This window comes from Delphinus delphis, chromosome 8 (genome assembly GCF_949987515.2).
Source record: "Delphinus delphis chromosome 8, mDelDel1.2, whole genome shotgun sequence".
Lineage (NCBI taxonomy): Eukaryota > Metazoa > Chordata > Mammalia > Artiodactyla > Delphinidae > Delphinus > Delphinus delphis.
In genome coordinates, this window is record NC_082690.1 from 99,448,786 (window position 1) to 99,472,751 (window position 23,966).

At 46.4% G+C, this 23,966-nt stretch overlaps 2 protein-coding genes across 2 annotated transcripts in view; one reads left to right on the forward strand and one right to left on the reverse strand.

The window, feature by feature from the left end:
* The window catches only part of DTX4 (deltex E3 ubiquitin ligase 4), a 33,868-nt gene extending 22,268 nt beyond the window's left edge, over positions 1–11,600 (forward strand). The window contains exons 8-9 of the mRNA XM_060017431.1: positions 4,567–4,656; positions 7,792–11,600. Of these exons, the coding sequence (XP_059873414.1) occupies positions 4,567–4,656; positions 7,792–8,025 (324 nt within the window). The 3' untranslated portion in view covers positions 8,026–11,600. The remainder of the gene's footprint in view (positions 1–4,566; positions 4,657–7,791) is intronic.
* A 2,326-nt stretch (positions 11,601–13,926) lies between these two features.
* Positions 13,927–16,145, reverse strand: MPEG1 (macrophage expressed 1). Its single transcript, XM_060017432.2, has one exon. It carries the CDS (start codon positions 16,143–16,145, stop codon positions 13,992–13,994), a length of 2,154 nt encoding a protein of 717 aa, XP_059873415.1. The 3' UTR covers positions 13,927–13,991.
* Positions 16,146–23,966: the final 7,821 nt, after the last annotated feature.

The window sequence follows — 23,966 nt, forward strand, 5'->3', positions numbered from 1 at the left end:
CAACCTCTCTGGCGTCTCTTTTATAAGGATACTGATCCCATTCGTGATGGCTTCACCTTCATAACCTAATCACCCACCAAGGGACCCCACACACCTCCTAATACCATCACATTGGGGATTAGATTTCAACATAATAATTTATGGGGGGGACCCAGACTTTCAGTCTACAGCTCTCCACCCGTGGCTTCCCCAAATTCATGGCCTTCCTGCACACAAAATACATTCATTCCATCCCAATAGCCCCCAAGTCTTAACACATTCCAGCACCCACTTTAAAGTTTCAGTCCAAAGTCTTATCTAAATATCATCTACATTAGATAGGGTGAGACTCAAGGTAGAATTCATTCTGAGGCCAATTCCTCTCCAGCTGTGAACCTGTGAAACAGAGCAATTTATGTGGTGTTGTCTCACCAGACACTGAATCGGCCGACACCTTGATCTGGAACTTTCCAGACTCTAGAACTGTGAAAAATGAATTTCTGTTGTTTACAAACCACCCAGTTTATGTTATTTTCTTATAGCAGCCAGAGCTGCTAAGACAATGTTATGCTATGAAAAGTCTCCTTCCCACTCTGGTCCCCCGTCTACCCAGTCTCACCCTCCCCGACTCTCTGCCACTGTTCTCACTTTCTTATGTATCCTTTCAGGGTTCTTTGTGCATTTGTGACAAAGATTTCATCCACTCCTCCCATCTTCACACAAAGGGTGACATATCAGACAAATTGCTCTGCACCCTGCACTCTCTTTCTTTTTTTTATAGATCTTTATTGGAGTATAACTGCTTCACAATGCTGTGCTAGTTTCTGTCGTACAACAAAGTGAATCAGCCGTATGCGTACACATGTCCCTATGTCCCCTCCCTCTTGAGCCTCCCTCCCATCCTCCCCAGCCCACCCCTCTAGGTCGTGGAAGCACTGAGCTGATCTCCCTGTGCTATGTTGCTGCTTCCCACATGTACCACAATGTTCATTGCAACACTATTTACCATAGCCAGGACGTGGACGCACCCTGCATTTTCAATGAACAATATAGTCTGTAGATCTTTCCATGTCAGTATAGAGAGAACTTCCACATTCTTTCTTAGCTTTGCATAATCATCCCTTGTATAAATGTACCATAATTTATATTCAGCCATCTCCATTTGATGGGCACATGGATTGTTTCCAATCTTTTGCTACAACAAAATGCCGTCATGAATAACCCTGCACGCATGTGAGTATATCTGTAGAATAATTTTCTAGAAGTGGATTTTTTTTTTCTTTGTCAAATGGTATTTGCGTTTGTAATTTGATAGATAATCCTTGACTTTTGTGGACATTTCTTGTGATTCTTCAAAAGACAGCCCTAAGGAACAAATTGAACAATTTTCCTGGCAGTAAACACAAACGTGTCCCTTCCTTCACACGTTGAAGCTTTTTCTAGATGTTTAGGGTGTTCACTGGATTCATTTGTTTAACAAATATTTATCAGTTTACCTTCCTTTCCTCCTTCCTCCTTGCCTTCCTCCATTTTGTCTTTTGTTTAACACACATTTGAGTGTGGACAGGGGACCAGACGTGTTCTAGATGCTAGAGAAAGAATGGTGAGCAAAACAGACACAGTCCTTGCTTCCCTGAAGTCCCCCTTCTAGTGACATAAGGAAGAAATAAAACAGGGAGATGTAATAGCCTGTAAAAAATTGAATTCAAAAACCTGGTTCTTCTTTGAAGGACGTATCAACCAGTCAGGCAGAAAAAAATACACATCACTAAACTATAGAGTAAACACTGATGTGCACCACTGATACAAGCTTTGGGAAGAAGGACGGACAGACAACACAGGGCTTCAAAGTCTGACAGGACCTGGCTTCCAATTCCTGGCTGATTCCTCCTGAGCTGGTGATTTTGGGACCTTGACCACTTGACCTTCCTGAGCCCTGTTGCTTTATCTGCACATCCGGGAAGCTAATGTGTGGGGGTTTTGTAAAGATGGGTGATAATGTTTATATGTGCATATTGTGGTCCAGGGTACAGAACCAAGGTGCTCAGTACCTGGTCTCCATCATTAATGAGTATCTTACATGTCAGGGTAAGGAACAGGGCCTACGTCTGTCCGTCTGGGAGGGTTGGAGGAGACTTTCTGGGGGCAGTAGCAGAGGAAAGACATGAAGAAATGGAGGAGAGTGTTTTTAGTTGGAGGACACAACAGAGTTGCCAAAGGAGAGAAAAAGGGGGTGTGGAAGGCCCATAAGGAAGAGTTTAATTTGGGTTAAGATTTGCCGAAGTAGGCGACAGGAGGAGGGAGTAAGGAGGATGTGAGAGAGCGGGCAGAGAAGGGGGACTGTGGCCAGGTCAGGAGGCCTTCAACACCAGGGTGAAGGCTGTGGGTTCTCCTTGACAGGCTGGTGGCGGGGCGTCCCTCAAGGTGGTCGGGCGTTGGTTAGGATTATGGAAAGTCGTGTGATTGGGAAGCTGCTTTAGGAAGGCCAGTCTGGCAAAAGAGTCGGGGGTGACCTGACAGACCAATTAGGAGACCACTGCGATAATTTAGCTTCCAGTCATGAAAAAGGGAGGGGCCGGGACCAGGGAGATATGGTTGGATGTGAGGGCAAGTGAGACTTCTGGGTTGATTCTAGGACTGCCAGGGAGGGTATAATAGGGCCAAGAATGAGAGTACGGGAGTCCCGAGAAACAGCCAATGGCCTCGGGGGGAAGTAGGACAGACTGACGTGGGCAAAGTTGGGGTGGGGCACCCACTTTGGAGGATGTTCCTTGTTCCCGGACTCCAGGACCAAAGAACGGGGAGCCTGCACTAGGGTGTAGAGGTGCCCGCCTGCTGCCTCTGGAGGTGCCATGGCTTCCCTAGGAAAACCCAAGCTTGTGTCAAAGGAAATGCATCCGTGCACTGTCCTTGCAGCCGTTCCGTAGACCACCCGTGAGAGTCGGTAGGAGAACCCTTAGGGCAAAGTCCCTTCCTGGAGACCCCAGGGGCCACACAGCTTGGGCTTTCATGAGGAGTGAGACCCTGTAAGCTCTGCCTTCACTGCAGACGATGATTCTCTGGGGGAGAAACTCTGAGCGGGACCAAGGCAGAGTCGTGACTGCTGAGCTTAGCACCGTGCGGGGAGCACACAGCCTTGCTGGGCTGGCCAAGCAGGTGTCTGTGTTGGCCGCATAACAGGCAAGTCCCGGGCGGGAGAGGAGCGGGCAGAACCGTGGTGAGAATCGACCATCAGTTGTCCAGCCTGGCTTAGAAACAGCCGTGGCCGTGGGAATGTTGTAAATGTGATTTCATAAGAATGTCAAATTCAGAACCTTCAAGTCCCGCGTCTCCCAGAAGACACTGTTGCCTCTTTCCGTTTTCTGTGATCGTTCCCTTCTCTGAGACTCCACTGTACTCGTCATGCTGTTCAGTTTGCAAAATCATGCCTGATCCTGAACACGCTATTAGAAAAGATTGTTTTAATCCCATAATTTTTAAATCATTTTGGAACTGTCGTCCATAGTAAGAGAAAATGGAAAATCTGTGTTTTCTTGAAGTTTTGTCACTCATTCATTCATTCCTGCATTCACTCGCTCATTCGTTTGTTCAGCCAGGATACGGTTACTGATCTACGGTGTGAGAGCTTGTACCAGGAGCTGTGTGGAATTATCAATATTATATCGGCTTCATCTAGAAGGGATTTTAAAACAGGGTTTCACAGACTCTGAGGGGGGCCAGGGGTGCTCAGAAATTATAGACAAACATTGTGTGTAGGGGGAAAATATGTGCATTGTTACTGGGAGAAAATCCCTCATTTTTCATGAGCTTCTCAAAGGGACCTGCAGACCAATCTGAACCCTGATTAGGAAGCCTTGTTTTTGGCTAACTTCTGCTTCCGTTTCTTTCCCACCTGGTGGCTTGAGACCGCTTGCTTAATAGGGGTATTGGATGATGACAGTTACAATGTCAGAAGATTTTTAGGCGTGAATATGCCAACGTATATTGTTAAATAAGACAACAAACCAAAACCCATGAGGACAAAGGAGAAAATCCCCAAGATTCATTCAGATAATTCTGATCGCATGGTTCTTGGCTCAAAGCTCACAGGCACTTAGGTTATCCTGAGTAGTTTAGAGGTTAAAAAAGTCCAGAGTATGCTTCAGGAAACCTGGGCTTACGATTTGGCAAAACCATTACCATAACGGAAGTCATTTAACCTCTGGGGCTGCAGTGTTCCTCTTTTGTAAAACAAAAGAGCCAGAATAGATGATGATGAGGGTGATAAACAGCTGCTGAGCTCTGAACGTGCGCCTTAACATTCATAAGGGTCCCACATCTTCCTTAGTTAAGGGGTGGGGAATTAACACCCCGAGGAAGAGCAGCTCCAGCTAACACAGCTGGGAGGCAGCAGCTCTGGGTCCAGAGCCAGGTCCGAGGACCCGAGTATGTGTTAAACCGCTACTCCCACCGCTGTTTGGGTCTGTTCTCTGTCTAGACTCTGCGGCCATTAGTATTCATCATTATTTGAATCAATCACAGCCTGCATCCCCTGCATCCAAAAGATTCTGAAAAATGCTCTTTGCTCTCTTTTTTTTTTGCTTTCAGGGGCCAGAACACCCAAATCCTGGGAAAAGTTTCAGCGCCCGTGGCTTCCCACGACACTGTTACCTTCCAGACAGCGAGAAAGGGAGAAAGGTGAGAGCAGGTTTCAGCGAAGGGCTGGGGAATTTTCTTGTCTCTTAGGGCCTCAAGTTTGCTCCCTAAACAGAACTGGGTCTCTTGTAACTCTAGATGCCCACATAGCAAAGTCGTAGTCAAGTCAACTAGAGGTAGGATGGATATGTTTAGAATTTTATTTTTGCAGGGTGGTGGGGCCTGGGCTTTTGGCTTTTTCCTCTCCTGGATTTTACTGGCAATAATTCCTCTATTTTAGGATCCTTCCTCTAGAGCTTTGCTGTCTAATGGCAGATTCTGGGACCAACACCAGTGACAAGACCTAAGAGTTTGATATAAATGCAGAACCTTAGGACATACTTCATTTTAACAAGATCCCAAGCGATCTGACAGCATATTAAAGATTGAGAAGCACTGCTCTGGGGCAGGGATCTTAATTTGTGGAATTTTATTTGCTTATTTATTTTTTAATGAATACTTTGATTTTCCCCAAAAGAGTAGAGGGAAAAATCACTGGGTTTCTGGATTCTTAGTGACTCCCGGTGAGGCCTCGGCGGTTCTATGAACTCTAAAATTAGAATTAAAATCTCATGTTCATTTTCCTGTGGATAAGGCCAGAAAATCATTGGATTTTCAAAACATTCCCTGATCTCAAAAGTGAAAAGAACCGTTGATTTATTGAACAAGAGGTGTGCCTTTGTTAGCTTTCTCTAGGTCACGCCGCGTAACAAACAACCCCTAAATCTCAGTGACTTCCTTCAACCACTGTTTATTTCTCATGTACTTTGCATGTTAGTGGCTGTGTCTCAGTTGCTGCTGTGGGTCAGCTTTCATCTGCCCCATGTGGCTTCCTGTTTTGGAATCCAGGTCAAAGGAGCAGCCCTTCCGTGGTCCATCCCCTTCCCGTGGAATGAGGCAGATTCCCAAGAGAGAATCCAAGCAGGAGTGTACAATCCCATTAAAGCTGCTCCTGGAAGCTTGTTACTCCCACTCACCTTTCATAGGCCCCAGCAAGTCACGGACAAGCCAGACAAGGAGCTGGTGCCCTGCCTACAGGGAGGCCCCTTGGCAAAGAGTGTGGCTATAGTCTCTCAGAGGGGAAGAATCAGATAGTTCAGGACCATAAGAGAATCATATCATCCTGAAGAGGTGCCCAGTTCAGTGTCCCCAGATTAGGAGGCAGGGCCAGTCCTGATACCTGTTCGCCCTGAACAGCCACGTCTCTACGCTCGAGATCTACAGCTCCAACTGCTGGCTAAAGCTGGCTAAACGTCTCCACCATCAAGTCCTGCCGTCAAAATTAGAATCCTCTTGCCGACAGCTGCTCCTCTGCCAGGCCTCCCTCTTCATGTTAATGACATACCCTGCATCCCTGGGACCAAACTGGACACATGAACATCTCGGACTCTGGCCCTGAACCACACATTTCTCCCTGCACTGCCCTCCAAACCGCTTGCCTCCTTTTCTAATCCTGCCACCGCCAACCTAGTTATCTGTCACCAGAATAGTAATCCTGAAACACAGTTTCTGGCATCACTCTCCTTGCTTAACTGAAATAAAGCGAGAGAAAACAATACAAAATTGTTAGGATGGCTTTCCCTTCCTTCTTCACAAGGACAATCTTCTCTGCTTAATATACAAGACCTACTACAGTGTGGGTCCCCTATCACCAATTCCTCACCCTTATCCCTCCTGTCTGCCGTTCCCAGATGCTAACCTTGGGCTCCTTTGCAGAGCAAAGTAATAAGAGCGTGGGCTTTGGAGCCAGACGAGCCTGGGTTCAAATCCTAGTTCTGCCGTTTACCAGCTGTGGGAACTGACGTGAAGTTGACTTAATCTATAAAAGAATGGTGATCACTTCTAGCTGTATGGACAGGATGTTGTAAGAATTAAATGAAGGTCGCGTTTGTAACATGCCCAGCGTGGTGGCAGCAATCTCAATTATCCGTGCCTTGGATGATATGTGTTTCCAGTGTCTCTACGTCCTACTCTATTAATATACCTCACATCCTCCCCTCTCTCTGAGATCAGCTCAGAAGCAGCCTCCTCCGTGAAATCTATACTGACCCCCACCTGAGAGTCAACAGAGACATGACTGAGAGCAGGGATGGGAAAGTCAAGCAGTCCTGAAGCCAAGGCCCCCTCTGGCACTTTCTAGCTGTGATCAAGGCAAATCTTTTGTCTTCTGAGCCTGTTTCCTCTTCTGCAGAGAAGGGATAATGAATATCCTGTCTTGGCCAATTATTATAACCATTACATGACCCAGTGCCTGGCATTAGTAAGTAAACACTCAGGAAATGGTAACTCTTAGTTTCAGAGCCTGCTACTTTTATTACTATTAAGATTCCCCACCTCCAGCTCGCACCGTGGTTATAGTCATTCAGTTTTGAACCCAGTGCATTTTAATCGGGTGCCTTCCTCATGCTGGTCAGGGCGTCAGGCATTCATCTTAACAAAGATTTTTCTAATGCAGCTGAATTAGAACATTCTGCAAGCCCTAACACCTCTCTGAGCCTCACCTATAAAACAGAGATAACATTAGTACCTGCCAGACCTGCCTCAAAGGGTGGCTGTGAGGATCAGATGAGAAAATAAATATGAAATAGCCTGGAAGAGGTCAAAACGCTTCCACCATGTCCCTGGAGAGATATTCCACAACTTTAGCTGTGGATCAATTAATACCACATTCAGGTGGTGGTGATGGCGGTGGGGGAGGGCATAGCTCAGAAGATCTCAGATCATAAGTGCCTTGGATGCCTAGATCCCAGCTTTTAAAATGCAGCTATGATGCTCGCACCTAGCATTTGTTGAGTAGGTGTGCCAAGCACTACTGTGAAAGTGCTTTTCACATAGTACTCCCTAAGTTGCGCACAGCCTTCTGGGGTAAAGTGTACCATTGCCGTTTTATAAGTAAGGAAATGAAAGTTCAGAGAGGTGATGTAACTTGTCCACGGTCACACAGTTAGTCAACGACAGAGTCGAGACTTAACCTGCAGGTCCCTGACTCCATTTGCAAATCCCTTTCTATTCACTGTGCTACTTAGGGTATCACGATGCAGGAGGGGCTAGGACCTTTGGGAGGACTCTCCACTTCCCAAGGGATAGTCTTTGACCACCACTGAATGCCTGACTCTGATCTCCTGCCTTTTCTCTTAGGTCCTGAAGCTGCTGCTTGTGGCCTGGGATCGCCGTCTCATCTTTGCCATCGGTACGTCCAGCACCACAGGCGAGTCAGATACCGTCATCTGGAATGAGGTCCATCACAAGACAGAGTTTGGCTCTAATCTCACTGGCCACGGCTACCCAGATGCCAATTACCTGGATAATGTGCTGGCTGAACTGGCTGCCCAGGGCATTTCTGAGGACAGTACTGCCCAGGAGAAGGACTGAACCGGAGGGGCTTTGGGGTGGGAGAGGCCATGGGACCACAGGTCAGGAAGTGGGGAGAGTCAAGGTGGAAGTTGGCGCCATGCCCTCCCAACTCCCTGTCTCCCCTCCTGTCCTGCCTCCACCCCCCATCCCTCCCAGCCCCAGGCTGGGGGGAGCAGTCAGAATGAATAAGGTGGTTGGTGTCATCCACAAACCTCATCCAACGCAAAGGGGACGTGGGATGAGGGCCATCCTCAGTCTGTTCCCATGGAGTTTTCGGTGCTGGGTAGGCAGGGACCCCCCTCACCCCCTTAAGCAGGGGGCGCGGGCAGCACGCTTAGGGTATGGGCACTCCTTATCCTGGCCTTGTGAAGCCGGAGGTTCATGCCTCAGCCGGTTTCTTGCTGCTTCCACTCTGCTTCGAGAGCGGAGTTTCTGCTTTTCTCTCCTCCGCTGGAGGTGAGGGGCTCTCACTGTGCGAGACTGGGGGGCAAAGTGGTGAACCGTGAAACTGCTGTGACGTCAGAAATCCGTGCCTCGGTGTACAGCAAGGAAGCACGTCTCGCCAAGAGGGTCAGGGTGGCACAGGCTCCCGGGAGCAGGCTCAGCTCTCATCATCGCCCTGGCTTCTCTGGGCCCTCCCTCCTCCTCCCACCTTTGACCCGTCCAAAGAGGCATCCAGATGGATAGGCTCTGGGGTTCCTCTCTGGGGCCGCATCCCACGATGTCTCCGGCCCCTCTCTGATCAGATCCGAGCCTGCATCCGACTTAGCATCTGAACAGTCCTCAGGGAGAGGAGCCCATAGCCTTCTTCCCAACTCATGCCAGACCGGCTCAAAGATTCCATGAGTTTCATCCAGTCACTGTGAGTGGAGCCCAGGCTGGGCTCTGTGCCATCTGTGTGCGTGCATGTATGTGTATGTGCACGTGCGTGTGTGCGCGTGTGTGCACTGCTGGGCCAGGTTGGTGGAGGGTCCCGTCGTGTTCTCACACTCTGTTTTGCAAGATGTCAAACCCCCATTCTGATGGGGATGAAACAGCCCTTGACTTGCTTCACCCTTTGCCAGCCCATCCCCTAGGAAACTTGGACCCAGAAGAAGACAGAACTATGCTTGGGAAGATGTGTAAGGTGAGGGCTGGACTGACCCCTTTGTATGTCTCTTTCAAGATGAGATCTGAGCCAGACGACAAGGGCTTCACTCTGTCTCCGTGCACATTGCTAACCAGAGCCCGGAGGTGGTGCTGGGCCCCTCACCTCCCTCGTCGATTACAGGATGACCCAGAGCGTGAGGGAGACCCTAGCCCATTCCCAGCAGGATTGGGGCCCCGTTAGGGTCCGGTCCAACCTGCGTCTGGGTTGTGTCCCAAGACCCTGTCTAGCCCCTCCCTGACATTCCCTTCAGCTCCCGTTAAGGAAGGGATTGTGTGTCAGGGAGGAGAGAAGGGGGACCAAGAAGGGAAACCCAACCCTCCCTTTGAAAGTGGGTTCTTTGAACTACGTGTTTGGGGGAAGTTCCTCTGGATTCTAATTTGATTTTATATACCTCACGTTTGGGGATTTGACGTATATATATGCATATATATTTCATAGTATGTGGAAGGTTTTCGATGCTAGAAAGGTGGAAACGGAAGAACCTTCAAAACTGGTATTTAAGTTAGAAGCAGAAGCCAAGCTTTTCTGAGAGCGGGCTCCGAGCTGCTTGCTCCAAACGCCTGCAGGCGTTTTGACTGTCGGGTGGCCAGTGGGCTCACCTGGGTGTCACCCAGCTTCTGGGTCACGCTCCCCTCCTTTTCCAAATGGCTATAGGGGTGTGCATCGGCTCCAGCAGAGGGAGCTCTGACAGGAGGAATGGCTCCTGCTGGCTGAGTTCCAGTGTCTCTCATCCGTCATTTATCTCACCAGCAGACCAGGGCCTGAGTTCACCGCACCATGGGGCAGTTTCCTGCCACAGTGGGGAAGGAAACATCTGAACTCAACGGAAGGGACATCCCTGCAGCTTTTGATGTCACGTCCATGCCCTTTGCCAGGCTAAGGCTACGCCGTGCCAGAGATGAGCCACGTTATACGCCTCGTACCACCCCTACCTTCAGTCAGCACCCTTGTCAAGTATCCCCTGGGTTCCTCACCCACAGGGGATGAGGAAACAGACCGAGCGTCAGCGGGTAGATCGAGCTGTGCAGTAGGAGACGGGAAAGAAAGAAGAATGCTTTGACAACCGGCAGAGGGCCGTGGGGAGAGATTGATTTCCCTGGATCAGGAAGAAGAAGGTGTGGGTGGAGAAGGGGGCGGCCAGGAGCAGAAAGAGGATGCAGGGAACGTGTAAGGCAGGCAGTGTGCCAGGGGCAATACCCCTTTGAGAGTCCATCTTCATACCTTCAAGCCTTCCCCCCCTAGGGCGCTGATAGTATCGGCGCCCCGTGTCTCTTGCTCTCTAAGGATGCACAGTAGGGACTACCTCATCCTCATGCTGCTCTATTTGTGGGACCTTCTCAGAAGAAGGAATCTTCAACTTCCTTTCTAACACTGTGTCAGGCAAGGCGGGAGGCATTCCTTTGCCCTCTCTCTTGTGCCAACCTGGAAAGGTACAGTCTCGGGTTCGGTGAGAACCCCCTCCAGCAGAGGCCCTGTGCGTCCATCCCTTTGACACAGGAAGTTCTCCCAGCGGAAGCCCTGCTGTGTTCCCTGCCCCATGCAGGGAATTTCATGCCTTTCCTTTCATGGTCTTAGCACCAGCAGCCTAGTTTCTCCCTTCCTGAGTCTCCAGGGATGACACGTGGGACTGGAGACAAACCTTGTTATATGCTCATCCCTTAAAAGATGAATTGTGTATGTGTAGTTGTGTGTGCCTTTGTGTTTTCGTCCCCCATTTGTAAAGCTTGGACTTCTCTGTGGTTTTATACTTGGTCAAAAGTGCTCGTCCTGGTATTGCACTGTTGTGGGCATGAGAGGATTAGGGGAAGGTCTCGCGTGGTACAAGAAAGGACCCTGTCCTCTTTCCTTGTTTGTGGCCACTGACACTGATGGGGAGTGGGGAGAAGGTGGGTCTGGGAGAGGGCAGGTGAATGTCCTGTCGCAAATCATTGTTTGAAACCAGCGTCTTTTGACGTCCTTGGTGTTGCTCTGTGAGAGGACATCGCCACCTGGTGCTCATGAGGTGTATGTGCAGAACAATAAATGGTAAATGAACAACCACAGAATTGCCGTCAACCTGCTTTCTGTAGACCAGTACACCAACCTGTGAGGCATTGGGGTGACCTCCCTCAGTCCGTAAGCAACCACAAGCCCTTCCACTGAACGGGAGCGTCCCTTTTTCTAATTTTTTCACATCTTTTCTACCCACACGTTTGACCAAGTTACCTAGCTTGATTTCTTGTTCCTCTAAAGGAACAGACCATGTGACAGGGGAAGTACGTAAGTGAAACTGAGGGGGAAAGACCGTCTTAAAAGCCATGAACGTTTGCTTCTTAAAGTTCCCTTCACCTGACTACAATATCGTGTATGTTTCAATAGTTTACAGGCTGTTGTTTTTCAAATACATGTTTAGTATTGATCATCTCGATACTAATGAGATCACAAAAATAAAATGCAATTGCAAAACCGCCTTTGTCACCCAAATGTGTCTCTATTTCTGATAGTCTGTGGAGTGTGGTTAGTGTTTCCACAGATGCCAGCCTGAGCTAGCCGGTCAGGAAAGCAGGATTCGGAAAGCGGAGCCTGTGAACCCCGCATGGAGGTTCTGATTTGTAAAGTGAATTGATGACTAAGCCACAGACTCCCTCATTCTGCTTTCCTGTGGATGAACAGTCGAACAGAGTATTCCTTAAGTACACATTTGGGTGCACATTTATGTGCAACGTTGTTAGAAATATAGCTGCCTGCTAATGCAGGGGACACGGGTTCGAGCCCTGGTCTGGGAAGATCCCACATGCCGCGGAGCAATGAGGCCCGTGAGCCACAACTACTGAGCCTGCGCGTCTGGAGCCTGTGCTCCGCAACAAGAGAGGCCTCGATAGCGAGAGGCCCGCGCACCGCGATGAAGAGTGGCCCCCGCTTGCCACAATTAGAGAAAGCCCTCGCACAGAAACGAAAGACGCAACACAGCAAAAATAAATAAATTAATGAATAAACTCCTACCCCCAACATCTTCTTTAAAAAAAAAAAAGTCTGGGAGGCTTTAGCTATACTTGGTCTCTCTGACTCAGTAATCTTCAAAGAATTCACGGGGAAGTCAGTATTGGCAGGAAAGTGGTTAGCTTGGCTGAAACATACCCACAAAACACCCAGAGCTTAAGGAGAACATTTTAATGCTTAAGAAGCAGGGGTTTGGTAGAGAGGTTGTAGAAATCCATGTCTCTGGCTGAGAGCATGACTCAAATTCTGTGAATCACTTCCCTGTAGCACAGTGAGAGGTGAATGTGTGACGCCCCCTCCCATCTCCCCACAGTCTGGGATGCTTCAGGCTACTCAGAAGAAGGACCTAATATAAGCCTAAACTCTTGACTGTGAATGTTAATGAGGACAAATTATCCTTCATAAAAGATAACTCAGCAATGACATTTGATTTGGTGAAGAAATATGTAACTATAAAAAATGTTGCAGAAGAATATTAACAGATTCACCCTAATAATTACAATTAGGTGACACTGTTTTTAAAATTGGGCAAAGCCCCAACTTCCAAGTAACAATCGTGTATCATGCTACATGACCCAGGGAAGTCAGCCTGGAACTGAAATAAATGTGTCACAAATGACGTTGGATGGCTTTTTCGTTTCATTTAAAAGAATTGATTTGATCATGTCAACCCGCTTTCTGCTGGAAAAAAAAAAAATAAGGGTAGGGTACCTAATTGGTAATTTTTACTCTGTTTAGGTTTTAGGGATGAAGTGATACTTAGGTATGGGCTTACTTTGACTTTCTTGTGTTTTTCTTGTCTCCCACCCCCAGAAGAATGCAGACTTCTTGTTGGAATGTGGTGTGTGTGTGTTTGAGGGTGTGTGTGCATGTGATGGGGACGACCTGAAGGGGGGATGGCCATCCATGGAAGAGAAAGAGATTGTACCTTGGTAACAGAAAATGAGATGGTAATGCTTGATCTATCCAAACCTGCGGCTCCTTTCTTTGCCCATTTATGATGAGCTAAGAGGACAAAACCAAGTAGTTGGCTGTGGGTAAGAATTTCAATTTCCCATGAGCACCAGAATCTTTTCTAGTTTTTACCCTTTCTTCACTCACTCCTGGTCTCCAAACCATCCCTTCTCCCTCTTAATAGAAGTTTATATGTTAAAATGTTTTCTGAGGACTTTATGACCCTAGTCTGAAGTCCAAGAGTGGCCTGGTCTCAGTAAGTCTTAACTGTGGTGAAGGTGGAGAAAGTGGGCCTAGTATAGGCACCATCTCTCGGTTCAGATGATGTTGAGAGGACCCAGAGGAGATGACACAGTTCATCAATTCAGAGCCCTCAAAGCTGAAAAGCAATAGTCAAGCAGGACCTCCTGTGTCTTCTGGGGGCTCTGTCCGCCTCCAGGAGTATGAAATCCAGACAGCTTTTTAAAAACACAAAATAGTGGGAGGGTAACACGTAAAGGCATAAATTCTTAGAGCTCATGAATTGGAAACCATGGCTGACCTCAGATTAAACGCGTCTTCAGATTCAAATATCAACATTCTCCCTCCTCTCTTTTTACACATGGGCATTCAGGTGAAGATACTTACTGACGCAGGTAGAGAAAAGACACCTCCCTAGTGTTTTAGGCTCCAGGAGGACCTTTGCTTAAAAAGTCACAACTGTTCTCCAACTTCTCCCACAACTTTGTCCACGTAGCTCTATTCATTTTCTGGCCCAAAGACCTAAGAAAGTCCCAAAGTTATACCTGCCTTTTGTTGCATTTACCACATCAATACTTAGGAAAGCAGAAGTGGAAAGAAAAAATGAAAGACATGTTTGAAGCTCTGGCCGGAGACGAGAGAAATAGTTTCCTGGGAGAGCCTAGGCTGGACTCTGCACCTGTTCTTGGTCAAGGGCATCTCCATGCACAGCCGTGTCCGTAACCAAACTCTGCCTCTCGTCTTGGACCGCCTGGTATCCCCTCTTCTTGTACTTCCGGGTGCCGTAGATGGCCAGGGCAATGACAGCTGCCAGGACGGTGGTGATCCCCAGCGTGACCCCAGCTGCCGCCCCTCCAGACAGACCACTACCATCCCCATGGATGACCTTCATGGCCCTGCGGAGCTCGAGAGGCTCCCCGAGCCTCCACTGGTGGGTCTGGGAATCTTTAATCCAGGAGCTTGCAGTCTCAAGATTAGTCACTAGGACAGTGTTGGTGGCAGCCTGACTCATGAGGGGTGGTTGGGTGTAAGGTGGGAGCCTGACGGGAGGCAGAGACCCTCCTGTAAAAAGCCCGGCTTTGACGCAGTAAGACACTTGGCACCCGTCACTGATGAGGGCTAGGTGTTGGCTGAAACCCCCCGGACACTTTTTTAGAGAAGGTGCCCCTAAATCTTTGTCCATGACAGAATCCACCAAGGGGTTCCCGACTGCACAGCTAAAGAACCCGCCAAACGGGACGGAAAACCTATATCCCAACTCATAGTCCTGAGAGGCACATACCTTGAGGTTTTCAAAAAGTCTCAGCGGAAAGTAGCCAGCTGGGCATGACTGTGCATTTGTCAAAGGGTTGATGCTCTTATCGCTGAAGAGGCCGCCAAAGAGTAGTCCTGAGTTTTCAGGTGCTTGGCCACTGGCCGCGCACCAAAGAGCCCTAAATTCTGCTTTGGCCACCCGGAAGACATCTTCACACACCGTCTTGCAGAAGATAAGGAGGGTACACTTCCGGGAACACTCCAGGTGGTTGTAACCCTCCTCGTGGGTCTGGGAGAGCAGCTGGACTGGGGTGTAGCCAGAGGGGCAGGAGAAATCGCCAGTGAGTGGATTCTTCTGCTCCAAGTTTCGGCAGAGTTGGACAACCTCATTCCCTGAGAACTGGGTGCATTCCTGGTAAACCCCGCCAAAGGAGAAATTGGTCATCTTCCCCTCGCAAGAGCCATCATCCATGTTGGCCTGGAAATTGAAGTTGGGCGAGTTGACATCTGTGCAGCCGGGGTAGGTGTTGAACGTGTAATAGCGTCTCACGGCAGTTTCCACTGTGTTAGACAGCTTTTTCACCAAGGGTCCTGGCAAGTCAGGCAGCCTGTCAGGGTTGATGAAGAAATACAGAGGCAGGCCAGCTCGGTCCATGGCCACCAGGTGGTTGGTGATGCCCTGCTGCCAGGTCTGGAGGGTGATGCCTGGGTAAAAAGGAAGCCCTCCAATGCTCTGCACCCTGGAGTCGGTTCGGTTGGAGAGGTAGCTCTTGGTGAAGGCGTTCTGTGAGGTGTGGTTCTCCTCAAATTTGAAGTTTACGATGTTTAGGAAGGTGATTCCAGCGGACGCTGTCACTGCACTGCGGCTGTTCTGGCTGTCCTGGAGCAAGGAAGATCTGATGTGGTCCTCCTGAATGAGAGCAGCCCCTGCATCCACACTGGTGATGACATGGGTACCATAGTTGAGGACCAGCAGTTCCGCCAAGTAGGTGGCCATCCGCGTCTGGTTTTTCTCCAGACGCTCAGAGATGTCCATGAGCTCCTTCTTAAACCCCCAGCTTAGCTCTGCATCTGGGTTGATTTTGACTGTGTAGACCAGGTTTCTTACCTGAACCTGGGTAGTTACAGCTTGGTCCTTCACCTGAAGGGTCTTCATCCTCTGGAACTCAGGCGAGAACTTGCCATTGACTTTGGAAAAAAGGGAGAGCTCCATGTTGATGGAGTAGGAGGTGCTACTCTGGTAATTCTCCCAGGACTCCAGGATTTTTGAGTTCATCTCCAGGTTGCTCTCTTTCTGGGGAATGGTAAAGACCTCATCAGGGACGATGTACTGTCCATCCTCTGTGGTCCTGCAGTAGGTGTAAGTCAAGTTCATCACCCGTCCCATGTCCACATTCCGCAGATTATCCCAGCCGCCTCCAGGTAAGACTGCCAGAACAGGTAGTTTTAAGGCATTCTTGCATTTTTGAAATCCGTCCTCATCTGTGTCTCCCAGAGGTTTGTTCATTTTAGCCCATGCTGCCACTGCCCAGATAAGCACGGCACCCCTGACGCTGTTCATGGCTCAGATAGCCCCAGCCTGACACACTAGCACCAAGTAGCAGCCAGCAAGCTTGGGGCAGACTGAGCTGATGGGAAAGAAAGCCGTGGCTGAAACAGAAAGTTCAGCAGTTCTCCTAAAGCCACTAGTTCCTCTTTAGGCTAATCTAATCGCAAAATGGGAAAATGAGAGTCGATTGGAATATTAAGGTCAATCGGGACTTTGAAAAAGTTGTGTTGTACTAGATATGCAAACTTAGCCCTATACCCTTACCAGTTAACTACCCTAACTGCCCCCCACCTCCCCCAGGGCTGGTTACTCTGCAGCAGCAGTGGGCACTCAGAAAAACTGTAACCACACACTTTGCTGTTACCCCCAGGAGAGTTTTCTAGCTTTGAAAGAAAGCTTCGGTTTTGTTCCCTCTCTTGATGTTTCAGCTTTTCCCTGACTACTCTCTCCTGGGACTTCAATACCAGTTTCCTTTTCCTGTGTGTACAGTTGGCAATAAGCTGGTACCTACTACTATAACTTTAATTTTTTCATGCCATTGTCAAGTGCATGTAACCAGGATAGGTGCGTAAAAATGAATGGGGCTCTTCATTACTCAATTTTTTAAAGCAACAGTTCATTTATTATATTATTAGGAGAAGATAATTTCCTGAATTTGTTTCTGTATGCTAATGCTAAGTCTATTAAACCCCATAATTCAGAGCAGTGTTTCCAGGCCCATTGATCTAGAACCAGGTTTAACTGAAGCCCAGCTCTGTCAATTCTGTGGGACAACTAGTACACTTAGTGGGAACCAGGGAATCCAGAGGAGTTAATGGAAACTCCCAGTTTCACCCTTATGGCTCCGTAAACCATACCGTGAAACGGAGGCAGTGCTGAGACTGAAAAAGTCATGGTTCAATGTACAGGTCACCTGTATGCATTCTGGAAAGAAGGTTTCAAGCAACTGAATTACCACAGATTGTCACTGATGCAGCTGACAAGTGTTTTCAGAAATAATGAGGCCAGTTGCCTAGCTTCACAGGCTGAGCACCACTAGTTATTAAAACCTTGATGTCGAGCTGCCATATGACCCAGCAATCCCACTCCTGGGCAAATATCTGGAGAAAACTCTAATTCCAAAAGATACACGCACCCCAATGTTCATTGCAGCACTATTTACAATAGGCAGGACATGGAAACAGACTAAATGTCGATTGACAGGTGAATGGGTAAAGAAGACGCAGTACATACATACAATGGAATACTACTCAGCCATGAAAAGAATGAAACAATGCCATTTGCAGCAACGTGGATGGACCTAGAGATTATCATACTAAGTGAGGTAAGTCAGACAGAGAACGATAAATACCATATGATATCACTTATATGTGGAATCTAATATACGACACAAATGAACTTATCTATGAAACAGACACAGACTCACAGACAGAGAGAACAGACTTGTGGTTCCCAGGGGGAGGGGGAGTGGGGGAAGGATGGATTGGGAGTTTGGGATTAGCAGATGCAAACTATAATATAGAGGATGGATAAACAACAAGGTCCTACTGTACAGCACAGGGAACTATATTCAGTATCCTGTGATAAACCATATTGGAAAAGAATATGTAAAAGAATATATATATTCTATATATATATCTACATATATATCTATATCTATATCTATCTATCTATATATATATAGATATATCTATATATCTATATATATATAGAGAGATAGATATAGATATAGATATATATGTAGATATATATATCTATATATATAGATATATCTATCTATCTATCTATATATATATAGATATAGATATAGATATCTATATATAGATATATAGATATCTATATCTATATATCTATATATCTATTCTATATATATATATTCTATCTATATATCTATATATATATAGATAGATATCTGAATCACTTTGCTGTATAGTAGAAATTAACATAAAATTGTAACTCAACTATACTTGAATAAAATAAATTTTAAAAAAAACCTTGATAGTATTCTGTGAACCCAGAAATACCACATTCTGGGTCTATTCATGCCTCAGTTATCATGCTCTGGGGAATTCACTTACTTTCAAGAGGGATTAATTTATGAACCAGTGTCCATTTTCTACTTGGCTAGAGAAGCAAGCCTCTGGTTAATTTATAAATCAGTTAGTTATAAATTTATAGCTCAGTAGAGTGATGCTAGAATTAGAAAAATTAGAGTTGAAAGCCCTTGAGTACTTCCAGTAAGTCTGTTGAAATATCCAAATACTTCTCTTCAAACTCTTTCAGGGCTAGTTCATCAGAATTAGAAAACTCACTTACATTGTTATGAAGACCTGCTGACAATTTCTTACTTTTTGTTTTGGTTTTAATAGATCCTGATGAGACTTCACTCTTCTTCAGTGAAAATACAAACAAGGTGAATATAGATAATTCTATATTCAGGTGTTCCTATATCTCTAAACACTTAGTCATTGTCATTTACATTTGGACAGCCTTCCTCTTCACTTTTATCATAGCAAAAAAAGATTGAAAATGACTAAAAGAGCCAAGAAAGAGTGAAGTTGTATTACATCCATATGACAAAACATTTTACAGCCATCATAATTATATTTTCAAACAATTTTAATAACATGAGAAATTCTTATGCCATAATGTTATGTGAAAAAGGCATGACATACATTCAATATGACCTCAACCATGTACAAATATAACTAGAGGAATATACACCAACGGACCCATTGACAGTAATTATATCTAGTAGGTAGGTTTTATGAATCATCTAAATTTTTTCCACTCTTCTCTACATTTTGAGCATGTTTTTACTCATTTAACAAATTTTTATTGAGAATCTACCAAGTACCAAACACAGGGATGGGTAGCCATCACTTTTGCACTCAGAAAAGTGAGCAGCAAATATACATTTAAAAAACAAAAGAAACCAAATATTTCTGGAATTTCCATATTCCATATATCATTTGGAGATGATCCAAAGCCTATGACTGTGTTTGCTGTGCTCAAGGAAGTTCTCTTTGCAATTCATGGGGAAAAAATGAAAGAAGAAGTGCAAATGGGAATTTCGGCTCAACTTAAATTTGCATATGCCACCAGCAGCGATTGGTGCTCCTAATGGTCACATAGGAGGAATCGACCTCCAAGAGTTTGACCAGAGCATTTCACCCATTCTTGTCTTGCTTTACTCTGCTCACCAGCAATTTCTTCCACTTTTTCTTGTCCTGAAAGGCACAGGCAACCGCATAAACTCTCCAAATGGCCACTCTCAAGGGCTTGTGTCTAAAAGCTAAACTTTGGAAAAGGCAACTTTTCTACAAAAGTTATGCACCTGAGGGAAGAGATATGGGAACACATGTATATGTATAACTGATTCACTTTGTTATAAAGCAGAAACTAACACACCATTGTAAAGCAATTATACCCCAATAAAGATGTTAAAAAAAAAAAGTTATGCATCTGTGTTGCAAAAGAGTGATTTCACTTCCTCCAAAAAGAGGCAAGAGGGAAGTCCCACATCTGCTTTCTTTCTCAGTTTGAGCACGTGCTTTCTGACACCAGCTCACGCAGAGCCAAACCATGATTCATGTCTGAGGTTCAGTTCTGTGTGGGCTTGGAGCTGGTCCAGGTGTTCCCTACTTCTGCATTTCACCTGTGGTCTGAAATAGGGAGGAACGTTTGGCTGTGTTTGCAGGGACCATCCCCTTGCTTATTTTTAGCAGGAATCTAGGAAACTGGATTTAGCAAGAGTCTGAAATCTGACAGTCAAATAGTCCCTAAATGGATCAAAGAACTATGACTCTCAAAGACTCTGGAATAAACTTGGTTCTGGCAAATCCAGGAGGAATCAGTAACAACGGGACGATATTTTCTTTTCTGAACAGTTGATTGCTAACCTAATGCTCTGAGAACTGCTTTGTCAGCTCCTTCTCCTCAGAGACTATTCTTCTCAGCAGGACTGTTTATGTCCTGACCACAAAAGTCAGAACACAGTGGTTTCTTGATTCCTTTTCATCTTGTGAGGAAAAAAAAAACAACAGAATGCCCATGTGAAATTCTACATATTCCCAGTAAATATGCTAGAATTTGGCCACCTCGACCATTTTATTTCTTTTCTCTATTAGCATTTGTCCCTCATGTTGTTTCTAATTCTTTTCCTCCTCAACAACTTTTCCCCTTCTGCTCTTTTTTTTCTCTTTGCCATTTCCATATTTAGGTTTGGAGGACACAAGTCCGTGATTTAAGGTGATACTTCCACTGCACCAAAGAAGGAAATCTTAATGTGGCAGAGACTTCCTCTTTAAGCTACCACTTCCCTATTGCGTGTCATGGCAGACATCACTAATCAATCTCACCATTAATTCCACTGAGCTCTGAGGCTGCCTCATTATCATTCTTAGCCCAGTTCCACAGAACATTCTAAAGGAAGCCTATTTCACCCACCCCTTAAATAAATACTCATTGAGCGCCTATTACTCAGGCACCCATTGCAGGTACTGTTTTTGCCATAGCCAATGTCAAATTTAATGCTCTTTTAAGAGTCTGGCTGAGCAGATGTGCCCTTGGAAGCACTGCTTCCTTTTTTTCTATTCTCCAAGCCAAGCTCCACTGGACTGAGCAGTTAGGACCAACCCATTCCCCCTCCCCATCAGCTTTCAGGTTTCCTAATGACACCAGTCTAATATGAAGAGTGCCTCTTTTTTTTTTTTTTTTTTTTTTTTTTTTTGCGGTACAAGGGCCTCTCACTGTTGCGGCCTCTCCCGTTGCGGAGCACAGGCTCCGGACGCTCAGGCTCAGCAGCCATGGCTCACGGGCCCAGCCACTCCGCGGCACGTGGGATCTTCCCGGACCGGGGCACGAACCTGTGTCCCCTGCATCGGCAGGCGGACTCTCAACCACTGCGCCACCAGGGAAACCCAAGAGTGCCTCTTATATTCTCCTTCAGCTGAAAGCAGCTAAACACAGAGAGCTTTGCCCACAACGGGACTGGAAACACAGTGGGATTTCTCTTATTCCCTCGTTTCTTAGTCCCCGAGCATTGCCTGTCGCGTAACTCCTCTTTGGAGGAAGATTTGAGCAAAAGAAGTGATTGGGTGGCATCTGGACTCTGAACTGCTGGCCGAGTTCACATTTCTATACTTGTTGCATTATTGGGTAACACAAGACCAATCTAACATTCAATCTTTTCCTCTTTTCCTGCAGGATCTTCAGAGGGACTTCAAGCAGAGATGAAGTAAAAATTGCCACCATTTTTCTTTCTACCTGAAATAACCATGGAAACAAGTGAGTTAGGGGAGGTTGTTCTTCCATCATGGAATTATGTGGAATTGGGAGCTTTGGCTCCTCCACTGAAATTTTCCTATTGTCTTTACTACTTCTTTGTGATCTAAATACGAAATTAAGAGCATGGGCTGGGTTGTGAGTCTATTTAATCTCTAGACTTTGTTCTGCTTTGTACAGTCACTGAAAATATCTCAGCAGCTAGACTGATGTGCACAGATGTGAAATAGAGGTTTCAGAATTGAAATACAGGTAATATCCTGGCTCCATATGTGACTTAGGGCAAGTTCTAGAGTCTCCCTAAGCCCCCATCTCCTCAACTGTGACACACAAATAGCATCTACCTCTACGCAGTAGATGAAGTTGTTGAGAGGATTAACAGAAGCCATGCATGTAAAGCTCTGTAGGACCCAAGCAAGAGCTCACTGTATATCAACTTTTAGCTTTGCTGGACTTGTCGCTGCAGGTTTCAGACTGACTCTGTAGTTCAATCCTCACAGGAGGGGAATGGGAGAAAAGCCGTATTAGAGCATCTCAGGAACTTGACTTTTTTCTGCTCATCCATTTGATAGCACGGGAAGTCCTACTGACTCAGAGAGACCACCTGAATATTTTTTATTAATATCCTGAACAAAGATATGCATATCTTTAAGGAAAACAATATAGTAGCCATGCCATCTAGATTAACAACACAGGTAAATCAGAAATGACTGGATGCTTTATCAAAGAGTTCATTTCGGGAGTCTCTTAGAATGGGAATAACGAACTCTTTATGTAAACGGCCAGCCGGTAAATTTTTCAGGCTTTGCAACCAAATGGTCTCTGTGGTAACTACTCAACTCTGCCATTGTACTGCAAAAGCTGATGACACGTGGGACTTCCCTGGTGGTCCAGTGAGTAAGACTCCATGCTCCCAATGCAGCGGACCCAGGTTCGATCCCTGGTTGGGGAACTAGATCCTGCATGCACGCCACAGCTAGAAGTCCGAATGCCGCAGCTAAGAAGTCGGCATGCCACAACAAAGATCCCACGTGCCACAACTAAGACCTGGCATAGCCAAGATAAATGAATTTTTTTTAAAAAAAGTAGACGATATGTAAATGCATGGGCATGACTGTGTTCCAATAAATCTTTACAAAAACAAGTGGGGGCTGACTTTTGCCTGGGGTCTGCGGTTTACTGACATCCTGGTTCAACCTCAAGGGATACACGTAACAATATCTTTGAGCTCTGCTTTTTTTTTTTTTTTTTGCATGTGGACCAATTTTAAAGTCTTGATTGAATTTGTTACAATATTGCTTCTGTTTTGTGTTTTGATTTTTGGCCTCGAGGCATGTGAGATCTTAGCTCCCCAACCAGGGATCAAACCCGCACCCCCTGCATTGGAAGGTGAAGTCTTAACCTCTGGACCGCCAGGGAAGTTCCTCTTTGAGCTCTTCTGCAGAACTAAAACCCACAACAAATGGAAGATAACTACTTGTTGAAACATTCTTCATTCTAGAGAGAAGGTCGCAGTTTGATAACCTCGAGAACCACAGAAGCTCATCAGGAGGGCACCTGAGGCCAGATTAAAGGAATGCAGGCCCTGCACGCACCCTGATCCCATCAGTGACCCCACCCTGGAACCATTGCTATAAAACTCCTCACCAAATCCCACCAGGTTGGGTCACACAGTTTTTTGTTTTTGTTTTTTTCTGTGTGTGTGTGGTACGTGGGCCTCTCACTGCTGTGGCCTCTCCCATTGCGGAGCACAGGCTCCGGACGCGCAGGCTCAGCGGCCATGGCTCACGGGCCCAGCCGCTCCGCGGCATGTGGGATCTTCCCGGACCGGGGCACAAACCCATGTCCCCTGCATCGGCAAGGGGACTCTCAACCACTGCACCACCAGGGAAGCCCATGTCACACAGTTTTGAGGGCATTAGTCTGCTGTGTCCCCCTTTGCTTGACAAAACAATAAAGCTCTTCTTTTCTACTTCACCCAAAACTCTGTCTCTGAGATGCAATTCGGCACTGGTGCACAGAGGCCGAGTTTCGGCATCCGTACCTAGAAGCAGCAAATTCATAAAGACAGAAAGTAGAAAGGGGTTGGGGCAGAGAAGAATGAGGGGTGTGAAAATGCAAGAAAATGTTGACAATGTGTATTTATTTGGGGTGTTGCAGAGGCAGACTCGAACTGAAGAGCTGCCTTTTGAGATGCAGGCAAAAACACAGCTAAAGGCAGTTACACAAACTTGAAGTCCTCTGTCTGGGTGCTGAGCAGAGAATGCTGTTTATTCAGATTGAACTACTCCCCAGATTCTCCAGGCTAAATCTTTCTTCAGCTGCAGTAGCCTCCCAAACCCTCAGATACTTCCCCTGCGAAGAGTTCTGGCTGGTCCTCCAACCCCTCACCTCCAAAGACCACTTGACCTCTCCCAGGAGGAGGTCTGGACTCTGACATAGTCTCCACCTGACCCACAGCAAGGGGAGGGTCGCTTGATTTAGCAGATACGAATGTGGGATGCCCAATTACATTTAAATTCCAGTTAAACAACAAATAATTTTTTA

What these genes read in the sequence shown, in the direction of transcription:
- MPEG1 (XM_060017432.2), bottom strand. Translation starts at nt 16,145, where the DNA reads ATGAACAGCGTCAGGGGTGCCGTGCTTATCTGGGCAGTGGCAGCATGG.